We start from the raw sequence: 27,988 nt of genomic DNA on the forward strand, positions 1-27,988 counted from the left end.
CGCCACGGAGAGAGAGAACCACGCGAATGCAGGGGCGGGGGGAGGAGGGAGGAGGGAGGGGGGAGGGGGAGGAGGGAGGGATTCAGCGAGCCGAGACCAGAGGGCCGTGGCGCGGCCGCGGCGGGGGCGCAGGAGTTCCTAGGCCCCGGGGGCCGGCCCGTCCCGGGTCTGCGCAGCTTCCCGTCCGCAATAAATAGGAGAAACCTGAGTACACGGCGCACGTGGCGTCGATCCGCCCGGCAGAAGCACCTTCCCGCCCGCGACGCGGCCCCGGCCGGCGGCCCCCGCCCGCCCCCGCCCTCCCCCGGCCCCGCGAGCGTAAAGGCCACGGTCCCGCGCCGACGGGCGGCTGCCCCCGCGGCCCCCGGGCGCGCCGTCAGTGTCCCGAGCCGTACATTTTGTCCCACTCCACGTACGAGTCCAGGTCCTTGGGGGAGGCCCTGGGGCCCACCTTGGCGAGCGCCGCCTCCAGGTCCTTGTAGGCGAGGGGCCGCTGCAGCCCCGGGAGGCCCGCCCCGGCCGCCGCCTGCCGGCACAGCTGCGCCAGCTCGGCCGCGGAGAAGCCCTGGGTGCCCTGCGCCAGGGCCGCGAGCTCCCGCTCGCTCAGCGCGCAGCCCTGCTGGGCCAGCGCCCGCTGCAGGATCTGGCCGCGCGCCGGGGCGTCGGGCAGCGCCACGTAGAAGCGCAGGGCGAAGCGCCGCCGGGTGGCCTCGTCCAGGGCCGCGGGCCGCGCCGTGGTGCCCACCACCAGCACGCCGTCCGCCCCCGCCCCCGCCCCCGCCCCCGCGCCGCCGCCGCCGTCCAGGCACGCCAGGAGCGGCGCCTGCAGCGCGCCCGCCGCCGCCGCCGCCGCCGCCACGCCGTCGTCGCGGCCCGGGAGCAGCGCGTCCAGCTCGCTGATGAGGAGCACGGAGGGCGGGCGGCGGCGCGCGGCGGCGAAGGCGGCCCGCAGCAGGTGCGCGCCCTCGGCGGCGCCCGGGCCGGCCAGCGAGCCCCCGCGCAGGCGCAGCAGCGTGGCGCCCAGCTGCGTGGCCAGGCAGCGGCCCAGCAGCGCCTTGCCCGCGCCGCGCGGCCCGAAGAGCAGCAGGGTGCGCGGGGGGCGCGGGCCGCCGGGGTAGGCGGGCGGCCGGAGCCGCGGCCACACCAGCTCCTCCTCCAGCGCCGCCTTGAGCGCGGCCTGGCCCGCCACGTCGGCCCACTGCACGGGCGGCCCGCAGTCCAGCATCTCGCTCGCCGCCAGCTCCGCGGGCCCGGGGGCCGCGCCCTTGGGGGGCTCCCCCGGCGGCCCCGCGAAGCCCCCGCGGGGGCCCGGCGCCGGCGCGCGCTCCGGGAACTTCTCGAAGGGCTCGAGCTGCGGGCCGTAGGCGGGGGAGCCCAGGCCCTTGAGCGCGCCCCCGCCGCCGCCGCCGCCGCCGCCGCCGCCGCCGTACTTGGCCGCCGCCTCCTCCGCCGCGCCCGGCGGCTTGGGCCGGAACCCGTTGCCCCGACAGTCGCCGGCGTCCGCGGCGGGGTAGGGGGCGCCGTCGGCCGCGGGGGCCTTGGCGGGCTCGTAGGCGCACTTGCGGTAGCGGCCCTCGGCGCCCTCGGCGGCGGCCTTGCGCTTCAGCGCCCCGGCCTCGGCCCCGGCCCCGGGGAAGCCGTAGGAGGCGGGCGGGGGCGCGGGCAGGGGCGTGGGCGCCGCCAGGCCCGAGGCCAGGTAGGGGCCCGGGGGCGGCGGCGGGGGCGGGCCCGGGGGCGGCGGGAGGGCCCCGTAGCCCGGCTGCGCCGCGTAGCCCCCCGCCGGGTAGTTGTACAGCGGCCCCGGGGGCGCGTAGCCCGGCGGGGGCGGGGGCGGCGGCGGCGGCGGCGGGCGGGGGCTGCAGCAGCGCGGCCGGGGGCGGCGGGGGCTGCGCGCAGTAGCCGGGCGCCAGGTACCCCGCGCCGTAGGCCGGGCCGTACTCGGGCGCCGCCGCGGGGCCTCCGCACGCGTTGCCGGCGTACAGGGGCTCAGGCAGGCCCCCCGCCAAGGCCGGCGCGCCCCCGAGGCCCCCCGAGCCGCCCCCGCCGCCCGGCTTGGCGCCCGCGAGGCCGTCGTGCAGCGGGGCCAGCGGGTAGGGCGGCTCGGGCGCCGGCCAGGCCTCGGGGTCCCCCTTGGCGCCGTTGAGGAAGGCGGCGTCGCCGTAGCCGCCCAGCGCCGGGCGCTCGTACGGGGCGTCCAGGACCCCCGAGTACTTCTCGGCGTAGCGCTTCAGCAGGTTGGACGCCGTCAGGGCGGAGATGTCGTCGTGCGCCCAGGCGTAGTGGCAGCGCTGGCGGCCCGCGGCGGGCAGCTCCAACTTGTGGGCCGGCGACGGGGTCGTGGAGGAGACGTCCAGGTGCTGCTCCGGCCACTGGCTCAGCGGCTGGGCGTGTTCCGGTGTCCAGTGCATCTTCGACAGAGCTGCGGGCAGAGGAGGGGGGGCGGCTGCGGAGGGCCTGCGGGCCACCCTCCAGGGCACCCCCGAGGGTCACCCGCCAGGGCCACCCTCCCAGGTCACCCGCCAGGGCCATCCCCGGGCACCCTCCAGGGCCGCCCTCCCAGGTCACCCGCCAGGGCCACCCCCAGGGCACCCCTCAGGCCGCCCTCCCAGGTCACCCTCCCAGGTCACCCTCCAGACTGCCCTCCAGGGCCACCTGCCGGGGACACCCCCAGGGCCACCCTCCAGGGCCGCCCTCCGGGGGGCACCCCCAGGACCATCCTCCAGGCCGCCCTCCCAGGTCATCCTCCAGGGCCGCCCTCCCAGGTCACCCGCCAGGGCCACCCCCGGGCACCCTCCAGGGCCACCCCCAGGGCACCCCTCAGGCCACCCTCCCAGGTCACCCTCCAGACTGCCCTCCAGGGCCACCTGCCAGGGACACCCCCAGGGCCACCCTCCAGGGCCGCCCTCCGGGGGGCACCCCCAGGACCATCCTCCAGGCCGCCCTCTCAGGTCATCCTCCAGGGCCACCCTCCAGGGCACCCCCGAGGGTCACCCGCCAGGGCTACCCCCGGGCACCCTCCAGGGCCGCCCTCCCAGGTCACCTGCCAGGGCCACCCCCGGGCACCCTCCAGGGCCGCCCTCAGGTCACCCACCAGGGCCACCCCCGGGCACCCTCCAGGGCCGCCCTCCCATGTCACCCGCCAGGGCCACCCCCGGGCACCCTCCAGGGCCGCCCTCCCAGGTCACCCCCCAGGCCACCCCCAGGGCACCCCTCAGGCCGCCCTCCCAGGTCACCCTCCAGACTGCCCTCCAGGGCCACCTGCCGGAGGCACCCCCAGGGCCACCCTCCAGGGCACCCTGTCTGCGCCACCTGCCTTGCCCAGCGCATCCCAGGATTAAAGCCATCTGAAAATACTTTCCTATGAGACACCTGGCAGACACAGTATGTGTGACCCTGACTTCACCTCGGAGGCAATATGATGGTGGTTTTGTCCCAGCCGCGCAAGCCCTGCCCTCTAGAACGCCCGGTCCCAACTTTCAAACCTAATGCAGTTAAGGGGCAGGCCATGGGTGAGACCCCCCCCCCGCCCCCCGCCCGCCGCAGGGAGTAGTCAAACCCAGGTGGGGCTCACTCAGTGAGTCCTGCTTGCCGCTCGCCCACCACCCGCCAGGCGTTGCAGACGCACCACCTCAGCCTCCCGGAGCTGCCCGATCGTGGGCAGAGCCTCAGGGTTCCTGGAAAGCCCCCAAGGGCCAACCCGGAGCGTTTACTTCCTCTCCACGCCCTCATCTCCGCCGCCTGAAGTCGGAGCACCCGGGCTCCAGACCCGCTTCTGCACCTGCTGGCTGTGCGCCCAGGCGGCTGCCACCTGCCCCGCACCCCAGACGGGTTTCCCCACGACGCGACACCGGCACTTCGGGGAGACCAGTCCTACTCCAGGGAAGATGGGCCGAAGTTAATACACGTCGTAGGAAGCGGGTCACAGACTTGTTTCTGAGATTCCCAGGAACCAAATAACTTTGCAAAACAAAAAAACACCACCGTACTCAAAAGAAGCACAAATGTTGCCGGCGGGGAAGTCTTGGAACTTGCCCCCGTAGACCTCAGGAAGCACACCTGTGCCATGTAACCAAGTGTCCTCTTGGCCACACGCTTGGCAGGAAGGCTCCGCAGGAAGCTCTCTCGTAGCCCTGAGCACCAGCGGAGGCGCGAGCCAAAGCCCGGCAGACGGGGTTCAGGCCCGGGGACCGCCCTCCGGGCACGTGGCTCCAGGGCTCGGCCTGAATCTCCAGGACTGCCCGGGCCGGGGCATTCCAGGGCCGCTGCGCCAGTGACGACCTCTCAGGCCCAAGCTTCCGATGAGACGCGTTAGACTTACAGGTTCACGTTCTCCCTCCCCGTCGTTAGGGGCGAGCAGTAGGCACCGTGCTGGGTGGGCAAGGGGCAGACCCAAGGGCGAAGGAGATGGTGGTAGGCAGGTGGGAGACAGGCAGGTGGACGACATCCTTCGTGGGGTGCGGAATGGGCCGTGGGGCTCAGGGATATGTGCCTTGCTTGGTTGGGAAGGCCTGGCAGGGGGGCCTGGCCTGTGGAAGGTGAGGGGCCAGGTTGGCCAGGCAGGCCTTCAGAAAGCTGGGGCTGGGCTCGCTCACACCCTGTTCCTTCCTCAAGACACTTTACTGCCACCTTCTGGAAAGCTCTGACAATCAATCTACAAACTGCGGCGACCGCAGGGTGAGTCGTGCCCCTCCGGGAGGGTTTGTGTTCAGTATGCAACCCGGGTAACTGTACACTGCAAGCCTGGCGGGGATACTAAGAAATCATGGGTCACCGGAGCCTTGGAAGGGGGGGCCCACGAGGGGGGGGGCCAATGAGGCCAAGGCCAAGTGGCTTCTGGGGCTCTCCACAGCCGTCCTTAGAGGCAGCAGCCTGTTGAGGCACCACCTCTTGGTCTCGCTACCTCTGGTGGCTGTGACCCGCTGTCAATGGGAGGGGACGCTCTTTGAAGATAAAACCATATTATCGTCCCCACTGCCCTGAGGAGGGCGTGGGCCGTAGATCCCGAAGCTAAAAAGGGAAGGAGAGTTCTTCGAGGTGTCTCCCCTCCGGCTGGGAGGCGATGCTGCCCACCGGCGGCAGGAGGCTCGGAGCAGAGCCGAGAGCCGAGTGTGAGGGCCGTGGAGGCAGATCCTGCCGAGAGGGGCCTCCCGGGACGCAGGCCTTACCTGGTGGCCAAGGGGGCAACCTCCTGGGACGTCGGACATGGCGAGCGCTTCGGGTCTGCGGGGTTATAACCTGGAAGCTCTGCGCACCCAGAGCGCTGGGTGGCTCAGTCGGTCAGGCGTCTGCCTCGATTTCGGCTCAGGTCGCGACTTCGGAGTCACGAGATCGAGCCCCACACTGTACTCTGCGCTCAGCGGGGCGTCTGCTGGAGATTTCTCTCTCCCTCTTCCCCCCACCCCTGTCTTCTGTCTAGTAAGTCTTTGGGCAGGGGGTAAGCCCGGGTGGCGCAGCGGTTTGGTGCCGCCTTCAGCCCAGAGTGTGATCCTGAAGACCCTGGATCAAGTCCTGTGTCAGACTCCCTGAGGGGAGCCTGCTCCTCCCTTGGCCTGTCTCTCTCTCTCTCTCTCATGAATAAATAAATAAAATCTTTTTTTTTAAAGTATTTTTTTAAAAAGTTCTACAAATGCAAATACTGTGTTCCCAAGGGACCCTAAACCTTTTTTTTTTTTTTTCCTATTTACTGTTATCTGTGCTTTGGCTCCTTAATATGGAAAAAAGAGATTTGCCCTTGATCACACTTAGCCCTAGCCCGCTGGGGGAAAGCACAACCCCTCCCAGAAGGGCACAGACACAGGGAGGAAGGCTCTGGATCTAGACTCAGGCACACGCACTGCCCTCGCCCCCTGCCAGACCCGCCGCTCCCCTCCGTCTGCGGGCCGCGGTATCCTCCCTGCCCCTCTGGCTCGGCTCCTGCGGGGCCGCAGCAGCCCCCATTCAAGTCCCCACCCTCACGACCAAACATCCAGGCCCGGCTGTCACTGAACAGCTCCAGCTCAGCAATTGTGCACTCAGAGTGGGGCTCGATCTCATGACCCCCAGATCGTGACCTGAGCCGAAATTGAGAGGCAGACGCCTGACCCACTGAGCCACCCAGCGCTCTGGATGCGCAGAGCTTCGAGGTTACCTCCTGTGACCCCGCAGACCCGAAGCGCTGGTCACCAGCCCCGCAAACCTTTCCCCGCAGCTGCAGCCCCACTCGCCTCCCCTGGGATTAGCCCCGTTTAGGGGGCTCCCGGCCCCTCAGGCTGCGCCTTTGGCCTCCCCTCGGTCCCCTGGGAGACTGGCCCTGCCATTCCAGGGGTTCCCTGCCCGTTTGGGCCAGGGGCACAGCTGCCCCCCGTGCAGCCCTCCGTTTTCACCTGGCCTCCACCCACATACACCTCGTAGTCCGGTAGGCCTGAGGGGCATCCACCCAGCCTTGACCCCAGTCCAGCGCCGCGGGACCTCGCCCCATCCGTGAGCCATGCGTCCCCCCACACCGCGTCCGTTCCCTGCCACGGCAAGCTGAGTTCTGTGCCGCCTCCAGGAAGGCCTCCTGGACCCGAAATCCCCCGCTAGCCGCCGGTCCATCCCTCTGCCCCCCCACCTGGCCCCGCTAGGGGTCCGTAAGGCCGCTCACCGGGGGGCGGGAGCAGGCCAGCAAGTTCCGCTGCACTTAGGCACCCACGCTACACCTGAGGCTCCGTCTCCCCCCTTCCCAGGGCAGAACAGGGGGCCGGCCGCCAAGCAAGGACAGCGAGAAGAGGAGAGGACGGCAGCGGGCAGGGGAGGCAAGGAGGGGCCCTGCCCGAGCGCCCGCGGGCACCCGCCCTGGGAGCACACGGATGCCCACGGCGCAGGCCCCGAGCCCACGGGCGGCACGTGCCACCCCCCGCCCCGGGGCCCTGGCGCCCCTTGACCCCCACCCCGGAGCCTCCCCACCCGGAGGGCGTCCTCGGATCGCGGGCCACACTCCGATGCCCCACAGCAGCCGGGAAGGGAGGAAGGGTCCAGGGACCCGTGCTAGGTCGTGGGTTGACTCCAGGCTCGGGGCCTTGTGCGTGACCGAGCAGGTAACTGGCCTCGCTGAGCCTTATGTCTGCATCTGGAAGCGCGTAGCACACGCCTTGAAGAGCGGCCACGAAGATTTTAAAAGCTAATGGATATAAAACATGGGGTCCTGGGTGGGGTACAAGATAGTATGACAAATGGTACGGGTCGGAGCCCAAGCAGTGGCCTCGCCTGGCCGAGTGACTCCAAAGGACTCTCTTGGGCTTGGGGGAACTTGGGAGATGTTCTGTGAGGGAGGTTCCTGTCAGCTCTGAGGTGACCCGGCCCTTCCCAGCACCGGGCCCTAGAGGCAGAGCCAGCCCCCCCTTCTGCGCCTTCCACGTGTCCTCTTCCGTAGCCTGCGCGAGGCCTCTATGAGGTAACTACTGCTGTTGCCATCCCCACTTTACAGACGAGGAGACTGAGTACAGGGCGACGAGGACGCCCAACGTGGTACGGCTGGCGCGGCCCGACTCACCGCAGCAGCACGAGCCCGGGGCCCAGCCCGCGGTTCTCGGCCAAGGAAAACCCGAAGCCGAGACAGCCGGTTCCAACGCTCGTTTCCTTGCTCCTAGGGACACACGCTTCTGTATTTGCCTGGGAACGTGGCTGCGCGTCCGCCGCTGGGCATTTGCCCTCAAATCTGCGGTCAGAAGCCTCTGCCTCCGGGGGATCCCGGGCGATGCTCCCCAAGCAGGAGAATTGGCGTCCTCGCTGCAAAACAGCCCGGGAGAAGCTGCCCCTCCTAAGGTCCCCTGCCCTAGGCTGGGCTGACAGGTCCCTATGCCAGGGTGCGACCTTCCGGGGGCTCCCGCGGCCGCCCTGCTGGGGAGGCCACAAGGTCAGGCTCCCGATGCGGCTCTTTCTCTGCAGCGCCCTGAAGCCCTGAAGGCCGACTCCACGCGGAGGAGACTGGGACTCCCCCCCCCCGCCCCCCGACTCCGCCACGCCACAGCCTTCAAACTCCCGGCACCCACCCGGGGTAATGCGGGGGCTCCTGGAGGGAAGGGAAGAAGTCTTTAGGTCTCCCTTAAACACCCCCAACCCTTGTGTTTAGGAAGCCTTCCAGGACGAGTGGGAGAAGTGGTTTGTCTTCCAAGTGACCCAAACAGTGCCCCGGGGTCAGCACCCCGAGCCCGGCCTGACACAGGCTGCGCCGGCCTGGGTGATGATACGAGACGCATCTAGTCTTTGTTTGCTGTTCCGGACTCGCAGCGCCCCACGCCCCAGGTGTAAGAGCAGTGGGGGCGCTTCCCCTGTGGCTCTTGGGTTCGGGCCCGGCATTGCCTTGGAGCCATGAAGGTGAAGTGGGGGCGCTACTCAGAAGCCCCTGTCCGGGACACCTGAGCTCATGTCGGGGAGGCGATCTTCGGGAAAGGCCCTGGGTGATCTCCGGGTGGCAGCTGGTTGCCCGAGGAACTGGCCTCGACGGGGTCACACCACAGTCACACCCCACAGCCCGCACCTCCGAGTCCCCTCCGAGGGAGAGGCGCTGGAGGTTGAGGCCAGTCACCAACAGCCAGTGACTTAACCCCCCGGGGCCCCGCCAAGGCGCCTCCGCCACACCCCAGAGGGACAGGGTCCGAGAGCCCCGGGGGCGGGGGGGGGCACGCGGGCCTGCGGCAGGTGCCTCTGCCGTGTGGCCGCTCCCGAGCTACGTCCTTCTACAATAACCTGGCGACCTGGTAGGAGAACTGGTTTCCTGAGTCTGTGAGCCCCTCCAGGACTGGGTCAAAGCCAAGGGAGGGGGTCCCGGGACGTGGGCCCTGGCCGCAGCCCGGCGACGGCACCCGGCGGACGGCTCGGAGCCCTCACCCTGTGGGATCTGATGCCACCTCCAGGCAGACGGTTCAGCCTCTCGGAGCCCCAGCTGGGGTGACCCAGGAGGCCGACCTGTGGAACCCCCGACGTGGTGTCCGCAGCGAGCACCTGGCGCCGCGGCGACAGAGCGAGGAGGGGCGGCCGGGCGCGGAGAGGGTCTTCCCCTGGCACAGGCCTGGGCGCCCGCGGCCTCCCCTCCCCCGGCCGTCACCGCGACTCCCTGCGACTCACTGTGGCCGGGGGCGAGGCCGGGCCCCTCTAAGCCTCCCTGGCTTCAGGGGCAAAGGACGGTCGGGTGGGGGGCGGACGGCACAGTCCTCTCTCCCGGGAAGCGTTTCAGGTCAGGTCTGTGCGAGGTGCGGTGGGGAGGGCCCCACGCCCGCGGTGCCAGCGCCCCTGCGGCTCCCTGAGGAGCCCCGACACCCCTTCCGGATCGTAGAGAAATTCTCGGATTCCAGATGCCGTTACCCACCGTCGGGGCCGGGCAGCTGCGGCCGCTGCAGACCCGAGGGATGGGCAAGGCCGCCCTCCTGGGCAAGCTCCTCAGGCTCCATTATCTCAGCCGGGACAAAGGGGCCGGAGGGAGACTCCCATTGTCGCGGCCTCTGGAAATCCCATTAATCTATTCACCGCGGCTCCCACAGGCCTTTTGTCCCAGGCTTTTTGTCTACTGCTCACCACTGGTGCCCTGGGGGTCTCTGGCTGCCTGGCAGTCCCCCCCTATCCCCTGGGCCCTGCCTCCTCGTGCCAACCCCCAGTGACTGCAGCTGGGGTGATGAGAGGACCCGAGGCCTGGTCACCTGCCGCAGCCTTGCACCTGCCGCACAGGAGCCTCTGCCCGGGTCTAGGCCGGAGAGCAGCCCCCAACACAGCTGGGCCCCCGGACCCTGCCTGGGGACGCCCCCGGGCCTGGCACAGGGCCCTGCGTGGCCAGGGCTCAGTAAAGGGTTCTGAGCCAAAGGAGGCCAGAGGGGCGGCCGCAGGACTCGATGCTGCAAGGGCTCCAGCCCGTTCTCTGCAGCGCCCCCCCGCACCCCGGCTTGTTGCCAAGCAGCCGGCAGACGCTCTCAGGACAGCCGTGTGCCCGACCGGAGAGACGCGACACTTGGACCAGACTGTGACCCACCCTCGGGGCCTCTATCCTCTAACAGGAGAGATCAGGTGAAAGGCACCTAGAATGTGTCTGAGGCTGGAAGGCCCCGGGCCCTGGGGCCCTTGAGCTGGCCAGGAGGGGCTGGCACCTCGGGAGCTGTCCCCGCGTCCACAAGCCCCGCCTAAGCCCACGGTGTTCACTGACCCAACGCTGAGTCCCAGGGGGGAGACGCCGTGTCCGAAGGGGCCACCTCCCTCTGGCTGATGCTTTTCCCGCCTCCACAGGCTGTGGTCAGGCAAGGACGTGAACGGGGAGCCGGGATCAGCTCCTCAGGTCGGAGCTCTCCCTCCCTGTCCCCAAGCTCAGTCCTAGGCTGGAGATGGGTACAGAGCTGGCAATAGGTGGCATAGGTGGCAAGGGGGAGGGGAGGGCGATGGGGCAATGAGGATGGGGGCGGGGGGGGGGCTCCTTGGTGGCTCAGTCGGTTAAGTGTCTGCCTTCAGCTCAGGCCATGATCCCGGGGTCCTGGATCAAGCCCCGCATCAGGCTCCCTACTCAGTGGGGGGCCTGCCTCCCCCGTGCCCCCCCACCCCCCTCACTTGTGCAGGTGCATGCGCTCGCGCGCTCTCTCTCTCTCTCTCTCTCTCTCTCAAATAAAACCAAATCTTGAAGGAAGGAGGGAAGGGAGGGGAGGGGAGGAAGAAAGAGAGGACTAGAACACATGCCGGAGCGCCGGGAATGGCAATGGTCGCGGGGATGTTACCGTTGGGGTGATTCCCCGTGTCTCGGGCGGGTTGCTTGCCCTCCCTGCTTCCTGTCCCTGAACATCCCAGGCTTCTCTGGTCCCTCCGACCACGTAGTGCCACAGACTGCCTCTCCACGCACACACTGGGCCGCCGGAAATCTAGGCAAGACTCAGCCCTGCTCATCCAGGCCTCGGGACGTCGCACAGCCCCTCCCACCACGAGTGCCCCCCCCCCCCCCGCCCCGCCTGCCCACCTCCCGCCTCCTCCACGTCCACGCTGTCCTATTTATTCCTGGTTCCTCCGCCTGGTTCTCTCTCGAACCCCCTCCAGCCAGGCTTCCCTGCCGCCCCTGCAGCCGCCCGCGCTCGGCCACCTGCTTGAACCGGTGGGCAGCCCTCAGCTCAGCCGGTCACCCCTCCTTCCTGCGACTCCTGTACCGGGCTGCGCACCCCTCCCCTCCCGGCCTCTTCCACGGCCCTCCGGTCACCGCCGACCCCCTCCCCACCCCAGCCTCTAAATCTATCCTGAATGCAACCATCCCTCACCTGGATGCCTCCCCTTGCCTCCCCCTCTCTGTTCTCAGAATAAAAGCCAACGTCCCGGGGCGCCTGGGTGGCTCAGTTGGGTAGGCGACTGACTCTTGGTTTCAGCTCAGGTCGCGACCTCAGGGTCCTAGGATGGAGCCTGCATCAGATGAGGCTCCGCGGAGCAGGGGAGAGTCTGCTTGAGGATCCCCCTGCCCTCGTGTGTGCACACACACACACACACACACACGTGCCCTCTCTCCCAAAATAAACAAATGAAATCTTAAAAAACAAAAAAGCCAACATCCCGGGCACCTGGCCGGCTCAGTCAGTAGGACATGGGACTCTCAGTCCCAGGGTGGGGAGTTGAAGCTCCACGTTGGGTATAGAGATGACTTACGTAAGGCAGCGTCCTCACAGTGGCCACCAGGTCCACACCCTTGGCCCCCCGTACACACACCCTCAGGGCTCTGTTCAGGTGTCACTCCATCACACGCTGTCCCCCTCCACCTGTAGTTCTTCGTAGCACTCATCATCATCTGCCATACTGGTTGCTCTAGTGTCCAGTACCTACTAGAAAGTTCCAGGAGGTCCAGGACACAAAGGTTTAGAAGTCGCATGTTGGGCAGCCCAGGTAGCTCAGCAGCTTAGCACCAGGGAGTGATCCTGGAGACCCGGGATCGAGTCCCACATTGGGCTCCCTGCACGGAGCCTGCTTCTCCCTCTGCCTGTGTCTCTGCCTCTCTCTCTCTCTCTCTCTCTCTCTCTGTGTCTCTCATGAATGACTAAATAAAATCTTAAAAAAAAAAAAATAAATCAGTTGCATGTTACTGTTTCCTCCTCTTCCACCCTCTGATTTTGTTCACTGTTGTATCACAAGCACCTAGGACCGTGCCTGGCACACAGTAAGCCGTTAACAGACTGTCGAATGGAAGGATGGATGGATGGGTGGATGGATGGATGGATGGATGGATGGATGGATGGATGTTTGGGCCGATAGACGAGCAGAGGCTGGAAATTGCCTCTGTGTCAAATGTTTTAAAAGGGTGACTGAATTTGAGCCCACGCGAGATGGGTGGCAAGAGGCAGAGCCAGGGAGGCCCCTCAGGAGTGGAGAGGGGAAGGGTGTCTAGAAGGGCAGCTTGTGTCTGTGGACACCAGTGTCTGTCCAGCCCCGAGTTGGCTGGACTTGAGCACCCAGCCCAGCCCCCAGGGACCCCCACCTGGCCTTTTTTTTCCCCCCAAAATCTTCCTCCTTCTCTCTTCCCCTTATTAGGCCTCTGGGAGAGGACAAAAGGGGCGCTGGAATTCCCATCAAAGGCCACCGGACACATGGTAAAGAGATTAGGACCCTTGGGATCCCGCTTCCTCGAGGTAGTGAGGCCTCCCCGCCAGTCTGGCTCCTCTCTGGGATGGGAGGTGTGTGTGTGGGGGGTGCTCTGGCCCTGGACTCCTCATATGTCAAATGCCAAACAGCAGGAGGTCAGCATGAGCAGGGCTGGACCAGCAGCCCCCATCTGGGCTGTGTGTGTGTGTGTGTGTGTGTGTGTGCACGCACGTGCCGGGGGGAGGGGAGAGTGCAGAAATCCCTGCCTGTGTCCGCGGTCAGGGCCACAGACAAGCTGTGACCATCTGTTGTCTCCCGGAGGGGCCAGTCCGGGGCCCAGCACCCTTGGGGATAACCCAGCCCCTTCGCCCAGCCTTCTCGTGTTTGCAGAGAACCTCCACGGCGACCATTCGGTTTCCCCCTCACATCTCCCCTGCCTGAGAAGCCGACTCTCCCCATTTTACAGAAGAATAAATGGAGGTTCAGGAGGGGAAGCGATTCTGTCACAGTAGGGGAGGCGGGAGCGCTTCAGCCCCTCCTGCCACCCCCTCCCCACCCCAGTCTTGGCCACGGTGCCCAGACACCAAACCCGGGGCTCTTCCATCCACCCCTGGCTTATGCCCCGTATCAGCTCACATGGCCCCATGGCCCCCTCTTCCAGGAAGCCTTCTGGGACCGACACCCTCAAGGAAGCTCCGAGGACGCCTGAAAGTCCCGAGCCCTGTACAGCCTCACTCCTTTCGCACCCTGGGCGGTCTGTTGGTTCGGCCCCCTCGTGTCCCAGGACCTCTCAAGGGCGGTGCAGGATTCCCTAACCGCGTGGGATCCCGCCAGGGGCCGTGGTGGCCTGACAGACTGGAGGAGAGCAGGGGACCTGTGCCCCGGAGCTCGGCTTCGGAGTCCAGTGCGCGGCCCAAGCCACCACTGCTAGCCACAGGTGGCTCTTCAAGTTCAAATTCATTAAAATGTATGAATGGTGTTAAAAATGTAAACCAAAAAATAAAATAAAATAAAATAAAATAAAATAAAATAAAATAAAATAATAAAATAAATAAAAATTTAAACCATTTATTATTATTTATCAGTTATTAAAAGTAAAAATGTACTATGAAAGTTAAATTAAAATTGCAGTTTCTGCATAGCACTTGCCACACTAGGAACGCCCCACGGTCCCGCGCGGCAGTGGCTCTGGATGGGGACAGCGCAGCCGACACAGGCCTTTCCTATCATCACAGAAAGTTCCAGCGGCGAGCACTGCTCTGACCTTGGCCAGGGCTCCCCATGCGGCCAGGGCGCATCTGTACGGCTGGGGCCTCCGAAGCTTTCTCTTGAACTTGAGTGGAGCCTCCCTTCCTAGGGTCTCCCCGTAAACCTCGCTGTGACTCAGACTCCTTTGCTTGGGATCCCTAGGACGCTGTCTAGCTAGGCAGGGCACAGTCCCCAGCGTCCCCAGGGGCCCCGGAGGAAGGGGCGCTAGCTGGACCAGCCCCTCCCCACGAGCCCAGCCTGCCCTCCCCCCCCCGCCCCCGCTGCCCTCAACCTCAGGGCAGGAGAGAAGGGGCAGGCTGAAAAGGAGAGGACAGTAGGACAGGACAGTTTGTCATCTGGCCTGTCAGGCTGCGCTTCCTCCCCCCTCAGCTGCTCAACACCCCTCCCCCCCTCGCCTACCATCCTCATCCTCATCAAATCCCAAGGACAGATGGGGGCCGGCTGCAGGAAACGTGACCACAGTGAAAGCACTCTCAACTGGCAACAGAATCTGGGGGTCACAGCTGGGTCCCCCGAGGCCTGGCCAGTCCCTCCTGCCCGGCCTATGTCAGCCGGGCCTGGGCTACGGCAAATTTCAGGCGAGGGGGAGGACACTCAGGAATCTTAGGGGGAGGTTTAAGAGTCTGTAGGTGCTGGATTATTCCAGCAGACACAGCCCCAGTTAAAAATGCAGTCACTCATGTGGTCACTCATCCATCCCGCCATTCAGCACACGCTGAGTAAGTCCCCAGCATGTCAAGATGTAACAAGAGGATGTAAAGAGGGACAGGTGGGCTCCCCAACCAGCTTGACCAGGTAGCTAGTTCTGGCCTTAATCCTCCACCCAGGCTGGATGAAGATCCTTTGTCTCTGCCCAGTGGTCTGAGCAGGATGGACACCCCCCCAACCCCCTCCCCTCAAACAGGCCTGCACACACGCACATGCACACACACACACACAGTCCCAGCTGCTGCCACGACCCCCCTCCCGTGGTCCCACTGACCAATCACAGCCCTGAAGGGTAAGTCCCACTGCCCAGCGGCCCCCAGGGAGTGTATTAGCACATTTGAACCGCTCAACCCGCAATGACAAAGCCTGGGGCCTCGGGAGGAGACACAGCAGGAGGGGTGGGGGCCGGTGGGGAGCCCGCCTCCCTCCCTCCCAGGGGAAAGCTCAGGAGTAGATTAGGCATTCTGGGGCACAGAGGAATTTGGGGGCCCCAGCTCCAGCAGTGAATAAGCGATCCATAAAATCCCAATTTGCACACTCACTGATCAAACGGCCCATCTACTCCCCCAGGAGGTTGGGGCGGCTGCTGGGCTTCCCCCGCCCCTGCAGAAGGTCCTGGGGAGCCGGAGCTGGACCCAGGACCCAGGTTCCCAACGTGTTATCTGCAGACTCAGTCCCACCCCAGGCTCCTGGAGGGGCGCGTCTGGCCAGGCCTGCTCTACCCGCGAGGTCCCTGCTCTACCCGCAAGGTCCCCGCCTCTGGGCCCTCGGCCCCCCTGAGTACCCGCCTCCTCTGGTGCTGCGGGGAGGCTGCGGTTTCCTCAGAGCTGCTAATCACTTTTCCAGCTCTGAAGCTCTCCCCCCACCCCCTTCTTTCCAGCAGCCCCCCCCCCACTTCTGCTGGGGCAGCATCAGGGCAGGTCCTGGGGTCCTGGGCCCTTCCCTCCACCACCTCGTGTCCCCCCTCCCCCAGGCTGGGAGGGCGCTGGGAGGGGGTACCAGACCTCCAGGCCTCACCCATCTCCCCGAGACACCCACCCAGTGGGGAGAATGAACCTCATTGCCACCCTTGCCCCTTCAAAAATAAACACGATTTGTCTTCACCTGCCTGAATTTTGTTTGCTTCACTTAGTTAAGGCCGCCTGGAATGTCAGCATTCGGGTCCCTGGAACCGCCTGGGGCCATCAGCCCGCCCTCGGCAGGTGCCCAAGGCCCCTGGGCACGACCCTCGAGCCGCCCTGAGCAAGCACAGGTCTTCAGCTCCCTGGACAGCAAGGCCCACCCCGCCGCAGCCTCCCCCCCCTCCGGCCTCCCTGGGGGAGTCAGGGCCCCTGGGACAGGACCGAAAGGCAGGGCAGTCACCCCAGCAGGCGCTTCCCAGGGGCTCAGGGGGCCGGGCTGACTGCAGAGGCCGCTGCCCGCTGGGCCGGGGCCAGGTGCCCACCGCGCTCTGAGCCCGGGCCGCCGGCTGGCCAGGCCGCTCCAAGCCGGACGCACGCCTTCCCCGCCCTTCCTCACGTCGGGGCTGCTCCCAGGGGCCCTGGGCCGCGAGCAGCTGCAGTTAGGCCCGGTCTGCAAGCCGGCCTGAGGGACGGGCCCGGGCAGGGTCTCTGCACCCCCCTAGCGAGTCCAGGGCACCCATCTGGAGGCCACCGTCCCGCCTGCCCCCTGTGGCTCAGATGGTGCAGGAGCGAGTCCCTCTCTCAGATGTGGGACAAGCGTCAGCCTCTGCTTCCTCTGGTGTGAAAAGGGTGAGGGGAAGGGGCAATGGGCGGGGGCCACCCAGCACCTCCCGCACTGGGCTGGCCGGAGGGTGGTAATTTTAAGACTTGCCGGAAGGGGGCCGGGGGCTGGGGCAGGACCCTAGGGCAGGCTATTTTTTTGGGTGGGGATGGATTTTATTTATTTATTTACAGAGAGCGAGAGAGCACCAGCAGAGGGAGGGGCAGAGGAGAGGGAGAAGCAGGCGCCCCGCTGAGCAGGGAGCCCAAGGACGCGGGGCTCGATCCCAGGACCCCGGGGTCATGACCCGAGCCGAAGGCAGATGCTTCGCCGCCTGAGCCGCCCGCGCCCCTCTGGCTAGATGTTTCAGGAAGAGTAGGGGAAGGGGAGAGATGGTCTCGGGGGCCAACAGTCCCCCAGTGGGCCTGAGGGACCCCGAGGAGAGAAGCACGACCCCCGAGCTGCCGGCGTGCCCAGCGAGCACCGGGTTGGGCCTCTGACTGACCTGCGGGCGGGTGTGCGGAGGCCGTGGGGGAACCGGGCCCCCATCCCTGAAGCCGCAGCCTCCAGACAGCCCACCCCGCGCCCGGCCCCTGACCTGTATCCTGGGCAGCTCTTACCCGCACCCCCACCCGCACCCACAGCGGCCACTTCCAAACTGCCCAGGGAGGTCGCATGCCTCTTCAGGTCCCTCTTGAGAGCCTCCCACACCAGACCCAAGTTCACCCTGAGCCCCTGAGACTCTTAGGGGGAGAGTCAGGGCCCCGTGGACGCCCACCAGGCCCCACACTTCACGTGCCCGGACAAACCCTCTCTGCCTTCCCTCTGGAATCCACTGGCCCAGCCTCGAAGCCCCGGAGGCCTGGTCTCTCCACCTCCCCAGCCCCCTCCCACCTAGCTGCTCCCGAGCTGGCCCCACGCTGCTGGAAGTGACACACGTGCTCACATGGGCCACCGTGGCCGGCCCCACGTGCGGACTCCCTGTCCCCTTCTTAGCCCTTCTTCTAGATGGGTGCCAGGGGTCCTTCCGTCTACAACGCAGACGCAACCCTCTCCTGACCTCACAGGCGACACCAGACCCCTTAGCCTGGCACCAGAGGTGGACCCGTGTGTCCTGCCTCCCAGCCTCAGGCGCTGCCATTCCAACCCCTCTCGCCCTCCAGCCACATCGGTCTATTCTCTGGGCAAATACACCTTCACGCCTCCCGGCCTTTGACCCATCTGGTTGGTTCCAGAACACCTTCTCCCCGGGTCTGGTTCTGCCGCACGGCTACTCCCACGCTGTTGTCGCCGGCTCCTTCTTGGGTTCCCCCAGAAGGGGTCTGCACTTGTGTCCTGCCCCTCGAAGGCCTTATTTAGAGTTGATATCATCCATTAAACTGGGCTCCCCATTCCCTCCCTGCTCAGAAACCCCTGCCCCTGGGCCTTTGCACTGCAGTCCTCTAGCCCAGCAGCCCAGCCGCTCCTGCCTACCCTGCCCTCTCCCTCCCAGAGTCCACTACCCAGTGCAGTTGAACCCTGTGCTTTCCCCTAGCCAGAGTCAAGCCCTCTCTGAGGCACTCAGCTTCTCACCACAGTATGGGGACAGTGGGCACTCGGGCGCATCAGGCGTGGGCTCCCTGGAGGAGGCTGTGGCACGGCGGCCGTTGGGGCTGAGCGAGGCCCTCCCAGGGTCCATCTCCCCATGGGTCTGTATCTGGGGCTCCTCCTCCCTGGGGACTGGGCCCTGTGTGGGGATGGGATGGAGGCTGAGGTCAGGGCTCTTGACCAGTGTCCAGTCATAGGCCCCTTTTTTAAGAACGAAACTTTTTTAAGTAAGCTCTACGCCCATCATGGGGCTGGAACTCACGAGACCCCAGGATCAAGAGTTGCAAGCTCTACCGACTGAGCCAGCCGGGCACCCCGTCGTAGGCCCGTTTTGTAGCCTAGTGAACCTAGTGGTCGGTCCAAAACTACTTTTTCAACCTCAGATAAAAATACATGGAACTACTTATTTGTCAATTTTACCTTGACAAAGCTGGAAAGGAAAATGAAATTTTAAAAAACAGGGGGAGGGATCCCTGGGTGGCTCAGCGGTTTGGCGCCTGCCTTTGGCCCAGGGCGCGATCCTGGAGTCCCGTGATGGAGTCCCACATCGGGCTCCCTGCATGGAGCCTGCTTCTCCCTCTGCCTGTGTCTCTGCCTCTCTCTCTCTCTCTCTCTCTCTCTGTCTATCATAAATAAATAAATAAATCTTTAAAAAAAATATTGGCTTAACAAAAAATGCTTTCTATATATTAAAAAAAACAAATAAAAAAACGGGGGATCCCCGGGTGGCTCAGCCATTTAGCACCTGCCTTCCACTCAGGGAGTGACCCCGAGATCCCGGGATCAAGTCCCACATCGGGCTCCCTGCATGGAGCCTGCTTCTCCCTCTGCCTGTGTCTCTGCCTCTCTCTCCCTCTCTGTGTCTCTCATGAATAAATTTTAAAAATCTTTAAAAAACACACACACAGGGCTATAAAAGGAACCAACAACACTGGAATCCAGTTTTACCATGGACTCCTCAGGGGTCATGGACCAGGGGTCTCAGCCCAGAAGACTAGATGGAACCTTCTCTCCAGCGCCCAACCCCCCCGCCAGCCCAGTTTAAGATCCAAGGTTGACTGGGGTCAGTCTGGGTGGCCTGTGGCCTCCAAACAGCTATGTTCCTTCGCCCCAAATATGCCCCCCCCACCCCGGCCCATGCATGGCGGGGAGGCAGGAGACAGCGGGGCCTGAGCAGGGGGCAAGCAGGCCCAGGCAGCCCACCCGGTCCCCGGGGCTGCCCCTGCCCCTCCTCCTCCCTCACAGCCCGGGGGTGTGGGGGTGCCGCAGCCACTCCAGCTATGTGGCCTGGCCGGTCTACCTGGGCGTGAGCGGGCAGGGCCGTCCGGGGGGCAGGGCCATCCAGGGGGCCCCCACGCTGGAGGGGCCGCAGCAACAGAGGCCAAGGAGAAGCTGGGGAGAGGGAGCTGGGGCAAGCCACTGTGGCAATTCCGTCCGTCCGTCCGTCTGTCCTTCCGCTCCCGACGCCCGACGGGATCCCAGCAGGCCCACAAGCACCCTTCGGGAGGCTTCCACCTGTCAGCTCTCGGGTACACGCCACGACCCTGAGGGCAGGCACAGCCATCCCTCCCGCGGCATGGAGGCGCAGCCAACTGTCCAGGTCACCAAGCTAAGGCATGGCGACACCCGCCCGGGCTTCCGGGCTCCTGAGGCTTCTCTGCCTCTCACAGGAGCAAATGTCACTGTTCCCATTTAACAGCTAAGAGAACGAGGCAACCAGGATTCCCGCCCCCTCATCCCCCTCCCCTGCCCCAGCCCTTCCCCCATGCCCATGCTCAGCCACAGGCTCCAGAGTCAGCATGCTCCAAAGTGGTGCTCCCAGGACCAAGGGCACCCTTGCAGGCCTGGGCACCCCCACCCTTGTTCCCAGGGTGCCCGAGGGGGGACAGAGAGGCCAGGCAGTCAGGGCAGTGCGGGGAGCATCCACTCGGGAAAGAGGCTCTAGAGGACCCAGATCTGCGAAGGTCTGAAGGCCGGTGGCCCACGGAGCAGCCCGGCTGAGCCACCCCACTCCCCACCCTCAGAAGACGCGAACCGCCACCAGTGGCCGCCTCTGAACAGGCGCCGAGGGGACAAGCCAGGCGGGCTGCAGGGCCCTTCCCTCCTCCCCCGGGGTCCCCGGGCAGACCCCCTCGCAGGTGTGACAGCCACTGCAAGCCCAAGTCCCCAGGGGCGTCGCTGGCCGTCCCGGCCCCATCCCCCGGCTGCCCCCCACTCCCTGGAGGCGCCTCCATCTCCTCCAACAAGGGGCTCACGCCCTAAAGCTCCAGGGGGGGTGCCCGGGGCTCAGCAGGCGAAGCGTCTGCCTTCAGCTCCGGTCCTGATCTCGGGTCCTGGGATCGTGATCTCGGGTCCCAGGATCGGGCCCCGCCCCAGGCTCCCTGCTCAGCGGGGCGTCTGAAGCACCTGCTGCTCCCTCTCAAATAAATAAAATCCAAAAAAAAAATAAAATAAAAAAATAAAATAAAATAAAATCCATCGATCGATCGATCGATCAGTCTCCGGCCTGAAGAGGGTCCCACATGGCAGGTGTGACCCAGAATGGCCACCCCACACAGGACACGGCGACCGGGGGGACGAGGGGTACGGCCAGGCCATTAAGGCGAGCCGCGGGCAGCGCTGGGGAGGAGGTGGCGTGTGACCAGCGCTTCCAGAGGCCCCTCGGCCCAGGAGGGGCAGGGAGACTGGGCAGGGACCCACGATGCTTGCTGGGGGGACTGGGCCGGGCAGGGGTGGCCAGTGTCGGTCGTCTTTCTTCCGTAGAACCTGAATCCCACCAGCTTTCTCTCCCCACCGGCCTAGAAGGAAGAACAAATGGCCCCCGAGTCTGGAGCATCCAAGAGCCACACAGGCCAGTCAGCCGCGGGGGGCTCTGCGGAGCTGGGGCGTCTGTCACCTGCGAACAGCCGCCCCCAGGGAAGCTCAGCCCCCTTGGGACTCCGCGGCTGATGCAGGGCCCTGCCGTCGGGGAACCGGTCCCCTCCCCGCGTCCGTCCTCTCCACAGCCCCGAGGAGCCCACCCCACTGTCACTGGCTCTGGTCCACGCAGGAAATACGAGGAAAGCGGTCCGGAAAGCACGCCCTGTCCCTCGGCCTCCTCTCGGGTGCCCAACTGTCCTGTAGGCTCACTGAAGGTAGGGCCACACCAGAAAATCAGGCATGTTGGATGAATAGCTACCTGGACATTTCCGGAGCCTGGCGCAGGGCCGTGCCCAGGGTGCCAGGAGCATGGCCGTGCCCCACGCCAGGTGCTCGCGGCACAGGAACAATGCCAGGGCTGGGGACGTGCTCTGGTCCTCCCTGGCCATGAGGGAAGCTGAGGGTTGTTGAGGGAGACGTGCCCCCGCTCAGGGCCGGGCACATAGGTGCCTGTGAGTGTGCAGGGAGTCTCAGGGCCCCTTCCAGAGCCTTGCTGACGTACCCCCAGAGCCCCGAGACACGGCAGGTGCTCAGCACAGAGTCAGCAAGGGTAAAATGCAGACTTGTCCTCGCATCTCCCTCTCCATCCCCGATTAATCCCAGCTCGGGGCTGGGGACCAGGCGGCCTGGGTCTGCCTGGGCAGTGAGCGGAGGCGAAGGAAGGTACCTTCCACCTCCTAGATTCCTGGCTGGCTCTCCTCTTGCCTACCTCCCAAGCCCAGAACGTTCACACACACGCCCTCTTTTTTCCTGCTCCCCTCTACACAGGGGGGTGGTTCTCCAGTCCCTGGGTTCTGAGTTACCGAGCGGGTCACCAGGAGTAGGCAGTACTTCAAAGACAAAGGGACACACTATTTAAAACCAGGGCCTGTCACCTATAAACTCACTAGTGTTCTTATCCCCATTTTACAGATGAGGAATTGAGACCCAAACAGGGTGATTTGTCCAGAGCAATTATACCTAATTAATGGGAGGAGGGGGTCATTGCAGCCCAGGGCTTGGCCCCAGAATGACGGCCATGATTGGTCATCATAAAATGGGGCCCCTGGCTGGCTCAGTCTTGATCTTGGGGTCGTGAGTTCCAGCCCCGCGTTGGGCACAGAGCTTACTTAAAAAAAAAAATTTTTTTTTAAAGATTTTATTTACTTATTCATGAGAGATACAGAGAGAGAGAGAGAGAGAGGCAGAGACACAGGCAGAGGGAGAAGCAGGCTCCATGCAGGGAGCCCGACGCAGGACTCGATCCCGGGTCTCCAGGATCGCGCCCTGGGCCAAAGGTAGGTGCTAAACTGCTGAGCCACCCAGGGATCCCCCCACAAAAATTTTTTTTTCCAAAAATTTTTTTAATTAAAAATTGGGGCACCTGGGGGGCTCAGTTGGTTTAGTATCTGCCTTAGGTTCAGGTCATGATCTCAGGGTCCCGGGATCCAGCCTCACATCAGGCTCCCTGCTCTGCGGAGAGTCTGCTTGTCCCTTTCCCTGTCTCCACCCCTACTCCTGCTCTCTCTCTCTCTCTCTCTCAAATAAATAAAATCTTTAGGGGATCCCTGGGTGGCTCAGCGGTTTAGTGCCTGCCTTTGGCCCCGGGCGTGATCCTGGAGCCCCGGGATCGAGTCCCACGTCGGGCTCCCAGCATGGAGCCCACTTCTCCCTCTGCCTGTGTCTCTGCCTCTCTCTCTCTCTCTCTCTTTCTATGTCTATCATGAATAAACAAATAAAATCTTAAAATAAATAAATAAAATATTTTTTAAAATTATTTTAAATTAAAAATTAATAAAATAAAATGGGGTTGGGGTCACAGCCCTGTGGAGCCATGGAGGCTGGCCTGTGACCACAGCCCAGTTCCCCCATTCCCTGAGAAGCTACCCCACCTCCAGTCCCCAGGATGAACTGCAAGGTCTGACACTGCCCACGACTCAGTAGAAAAGGAAAAGAGAGCAAGGCACCTGGGTAGCTCCCATGCAGTCCTTCTCCTTGGCTGGGCCAAGCGGGGAACTGCCAGCCTCAAAAGCAATTACGGCCCTGAGCCCTGTCACCTGCACGTCTGACCCCCTCACAGCACACAGTCATTCAAGACCAGAACTCGTGGGGCTCCCAGCTCCTGGCCACTGCCTCAGTTAATCCTCACGATCACACTTGTGAGGGCACCGTTCTTAGTCCCACTTCACAGGTGAGATCGAGAGTGTTTAATGTGCGCCACTTAAGTATTAACGTGATTCAAGATACTAATGAAAATGCACAGAAAAGAGCTCAACTTTCTTGCCACTCAACTTTGTTCCTGGGGACAAGTAGACCCTAAAACAAACAAAAAATTTCTGAACATCGTCTCTCCAGGCCACGCACTCCGAGATGCGAAGACCAGCCCTTAGCCCAACACAGGCAGTGAGAAGCCCTCGCAGTTGAAGGCTGGCCCAGCACCTCAACGGCCACCCCTGGTCCTTTGGCTCATGCTGTCCCCCTGCCAGGAATAAGGCCATGGAGACAGCATGGAGCAAAGAGGTCAGGAGTCCTGGACTACCAGCCCGCCTCAGCTCTTTGCACATCAGAAGGGACCTGGACTAGGGAGAGGACTTCTCGATGTGGGGTCCCCATGGGCTTCACGGGGCCCCAAAACCCTCAAAGGCAGAATGCAAAGACCATGGTCAATCGCTGGAAGTGCATTGTTCAGGGAAAGGCTTTTTCATCAGTCCCTCCGAGGGGCCTGTAAATCAGAAGTTGTGGGCACTCCTGAAGACCCCTCCCACCCTGGTGGGCTAGATGCATTTAAACAGAAACCTCTCTGGGGCCTTCAAGGCCTTCTCAGCGGCAGCCCCAGGAAACTTGCTCCTTGACTGTGGCAGAAGGCTCGAGACCCAGTGCCTTGCAAAGTCTCTCCTGGGAGCAGGACCAGCCAAGGCTGGGTTGGCCGAGGACACCAGGACACCCCGTGGTCAGCCGAGGGTGGCTCGCCCTTGCCCAGAGCTTCTGTCCACTGGAAGGTGGGCCCGTCAGTCATGGCCACAGGTGCACCCGGACCTTAGGTCCACCTCTCCCTGCAGCAGCCCTGGAACCTCCCTGAGCCACACTTCTGCGGGGGAGCCTGGTTTTCATTAAAGTGGGGAAAGGAGTCCTTAAGTGCCGGCCAAGTCAAGAAGCAGAGTTCTGCGAGAAGACACAGGGAGGGTGAGGGAGACCAGCCTGTCCCCTGCCCTTCCCGGCTGACCATTTGGGGGGGGAGGGGACACGGGGAGGCTGAGCTCCTAAGGGTCCAACAACCACCGCCCCAGGAGCCGGGGGCGGGAGAGTGGGGGCCGGCGTGGCCCAGATAATAAGCAATTGTTAATGTGATCCATATGGATCCTGACTGGCCTCTCTGTTTAACAGGATGATAATGGCAGGGAAAGAATGCTGGTCTGTGGGCAAAGTCCTTCCCAACTTGGGGCTGGGGGAGGGTCAGCAATGAGGAGGAGGAGGAGGAGGAGACCCACCCAGGGTTCTCCACCCCCCCAGGAGTGCAGCTCTGTTTGCCTGCAAGTGGCCAGGTTCCTGTGCTTTGCAGGCCGCCCTTACAAAACCCCTTGTATTCCCCATCAAATATTCGTGGGGCACCCGCGAGGTGCCAAGCTCTGTGCCAGGCCCAGTGCAGGCAGGGTGCAGGGAAGTACACGCTCCATCCCTGCCCTCCAGGAGGCAACACCTGGCGCAGACCCAGCCACAAAGGCTGAAGGGAGGCACAGGTGCCGGGCTAGGAGACCAGGGCAGGAGGAGCAAGTGCAAGAGCTGGGGGCTGGGGGGGGGGGGGGGGGGGGCTCTGGGGAGGAAGCATGGCATCTGAGTTGGGCCTTGAAGAATGAGGAGGTTGTGGAAAGACAGGGACAATGGGGAAGGCATTTGGCTGAGGGAACAGCAGGAGCAAAGGCAGAGAGGCGTGAAATTGCGTGGAGAGTCTGAGATCTCGGCCATAAAGCTGCAGCCCGGGCAGGGGAGGGGAAGGGAGCCCCGCTCCGTGTAAAGCCGTGGCCAGGGATGCAGGCAGGCAGCAAAGGGCTCTGGGAACAGCCCTGCTCCCCCGCCGCCCACCCAGGGGATGCTCAGCCCAGCCCAGTCTGACTCCCGCAGGGCCCGAGGCCGCGCTCCTCCCCGCCCCGGCCTCCGCTTCTCCTCCCGGGGAGGTGGAGGCCCCCTAAGGAATTCAGGTTACGGGGCTCAGCAGCAGCAGCATCCCCGCCCCACACGGCGGCGCCCCCCCCCCCGGGGGCAAGGGACCTTCCCCCACAAGGTATTACGGCCAGGGCGACGGCCGCCCCCCGCCCCGGGCCTGCTGCTGCGGACACCGATGGATTCAAGTGGAAATAAATGAAATGGTGTTAAATATGGGAAAGGGGGATTTACGAGGCCTGTCACCGCGTCCCGGCAGCCCGCCGGCAAGCCCCGCCCCCTCCTCGCCCACCCCGGGAAGCGAAGCCCCGCCCCCTGCCCGCGGCCCCGCCCCTCCTGCCGCGGCCACGCCCCCTGCCCCAGCCCCGCCCCCGCGGGGTCCGCGCACCGCGGCTGGTCCCGGCAGCGCCGCCGCACCGAGCTGCCCGGCGAGGGGGTCCTCCGGGGCCGCGGCTCGGCGGAGAACGGCGCCTGCTCCCGGCCCGGGGGTCCGGGCGGGGGCTCCGGGGAATCTCGGCGCGGCCGTCCCCAGGAGGGTGCGGAGGACTCGGGCCGGACTCCGGAGGGTCGGGGGCTCCGGACCGTGGCCCCGGCCGGCGCGCTCCGGACACTGCGCTGGCAAGGCCCGGGGCCCCCGGGAAGCGAGAGGCGCCCCCCGCAGGAGCCCGGGGTGGGCCTGGAACCCGAGCCCGGCGCCCCGCTGCCTGGCCCAGGGCGAGAGCCGCTCCGCCGCGGCCCGGGCCGACCGCAACACAAACATTCTTCCGTCCTCTATTCTCCTCCAAATTAGGTCTCCATGGAGACAGGGCCAGGCAGCCTGACAGCCCCACGGCCTAATCCTGATTTAGTGACCGTCCCTTTAACGGCCCACCCACCCGTCCACCCACCCCTGCGCTCCGGGCCGCCGCTGGGCGCAGGCTGCAGGCCGCTCGCTCCGTCCCCGCGCGCACCCGTCCCGGCCTCCCCGCCCCGGGCGGCGCGGAGCGGACGCGGGGGCAGGGGCGGGGGCGCGGGGGCGGGGGCGGGGGCGGGGGCCCCGCCCGCCGAGCGCCCACTGTGCGCGCACCCCTCCGCGGAGCGCCCTCCGCCAGGCGGTTCCCGGCGAGGGAATCCCTGCGTGGACCTCGAGGGCTCGGGGAGCGGGCAAGTTTAGGGGCGCTCCGCAGAGGGCGGGCAGCTCGGGGGTCCCCGTGCCGCGCGGAGCCCACGGGCGAAGGTGAGTGCGGCCTCCGGGATGGGGCTCCGCGGCCCCGGCCGGGGGAGAAGAAAGGAAGGGGACGGGCCTGCGGGGCGCCGGGCCCGAAGTGGCCTCGGCCTCCTGTCACTGCCCCGTCACGATGCTGGGGAATCTCCGGGCCGGGAACCCAGCCCCCACCCCCTCCCACACACACGGGGCCGCTGGACAAAGACCTGACGGAGTGGGAGGGGCCTGCGGGCCGGCCCTCGGGCTCCGGACACGGGAGCCCCCGGGGACCCGAACCCGCAGATCCGGGCTCCGCGCCCCCGCCCCGGGCTCCCCCAGCGCCGGCGCGCGCTCGAGCTGCAGCCTGCGCACCCGGGCGGGCGGCGGAGGGCGCGGGGGCCCAGGCGAGCTCCCTTGTCTGCCGCCCCCTCCCCCCGGGAAGTGACCCTCGGCTCCCACGCACCCGCCCGGGCTCCGGCCGGCCTTGCCCTCCGACCCGCGCCGAGCTGGACCCCGCGCCCCGCGGCCCCCGCCCTCTCCGGCCCTCGCACTGCCCCGCGCCCGCGGACAAAGCTCGGGACCCCCCGGCCGAGCGGTCACCACCCCCTGACCCGGCCCGCCCGCGCCCGCGCCCGCGCCCGCGCCCTCGCCCCCGCGCCGGCCCCCGCCCCGGCCCGCGGCCCCGTACCTCGGCATCCCGGCCGGGTCCTAGGTGAGTGTGCGCGGCCTGCGGGGGCGTCCCGCCCCGGGGCCGGGGCGCGGGCCGGGGGCGACGGGCCGGGGCCGGGGGGCAGCGGCGCTCACCATCCTGGAGCCGCTGCTGCTGCGGCTGCTGCGGCCGCCGCGGCCGGGAGCGGGACTGGGCAGTGGGGGTGGCCGGACGAGGGGCCGCCCCGGCTCCCCCCGCAGGCAGGACCCCCACCCCCGCCCCCGCCTCCCCTCGCCCGCCCCCAGCGCCCTCCCTCGCAGCCTCTGCTCCCCTCCCCTTTCCCTGCTCCTCCCTCCCCGCGGGCCCCTCCCTTCCCCCCGCCTCCCGCCCCTTCCCCGGCCCTCTCCACCCCGGGCTCCTTCCCCGCCCTCCCCCACCTCGCCCCCGCCCCGCCCCCACCTCCCCTGGGCTCGCCCGCCCCTCCCCTCCACCCTCCCGCCTCGGCCCCGCCCCCTCCCTCCCGTAGCTCTAAAATAAATTAGCCACAGAGGGGGAGAAAAGAGCAAATGACCCTTGGTGCGGTTGGTGTCCTTGCGCCACTCTCCGGCGCGCCCGGGCCTCTCCCCGGCCGTCGAGCGGGACGGGACGTTGGGGTGGGGGTGAGGGTGGGGGAGCGCTCGCCGAGGGGGGAGGCCGGGCTGGAGGGGGCCGCTGGGTGGGGGAGGCTTCCTGGGTCGAAGGCCAAAGGGGAGGGCGGTCGGCCCGTCTGCTTGCCGCCCTGGACCCCCGCCCTGCAGAGCCTGGGCCCCTTGGCCAAAGCCTTGTGCCTCTTGCCCTCATCCTTCCGCCCTCCACAGCCCCCCCCCCCGCCCCAGGTGAACTGAGCCCCCCCCTCCCCTACTCCGGGGGAGACTCGGAGAGTGGGACACACACAGGGGGCAAGGCCACCTCCCTGGACTGATGCCACTCAGAATGGCGAGTGGCCGTGGCTAAGCCCTGGACTCAGGCCGGCGGAGGGTGGGCCTCACCGGAGGGCTTCCCCGAGAAGGCCACACTCACGTGGGGCCAAGCAGGACCAGCGGTGGCAGGCGGCGGAGGGTATATTCCAGACCTGCGTCCGCGCAGGTAGCCGCGGGCCTTCATTGACCAGTGCATTCGCGCCACAGACATATTGAGCGCCCAGGCTGTGCCAAGCGTTGGGACAGACACTGGAGCCACCTGAGAGCGTCTCAAAGGCACATCCCCGTCCCCATGGAGGTCCCAGCCCAAGG

At 65.7% G+C, this 27,988-nt stretch overlaps 1 protein-coding gene across 1 annotated transcript; it reads right to left on the reverse strand.

The window, feature by feature from the left end:
- Nucleotides 1-329: 329 nt before the first annotated feature.
- FIGNL2 (fidgetin like 2) lies at nt 330-26,842 on the reverse strand. Its single transcript, XM_038577716.1, is given in 3 exon segments — nt 330-1,831; nt 1,833-2,419; nt 26,757-26,842. Coding segments are annotated over 2 exon segments (2,031 nt in total). The 5' UTR covers nt 2,409-2,419; nt 26,757-26,842; the 3' UTR covers nt 330-376.
- Between the last annotated feature and the right edge of the window lie 1,146 nt (nt 26,843-27,988).

Source organism: Canis lupus, chromosome 27 (assembly GCF_011100685.1).
Source record: "Canis lupus familiaris isolate Mischka breed German Shepherd chromosome 27, alternate assembly UU_Cfam_GSD_1.0, whole genome shotgun sequence".
Taxonomy (NCBI): Eukaryota; Metazoa; Chordata; class Mammalia; order Carnivora; family Canidae; genus Canis; species Canis lupus.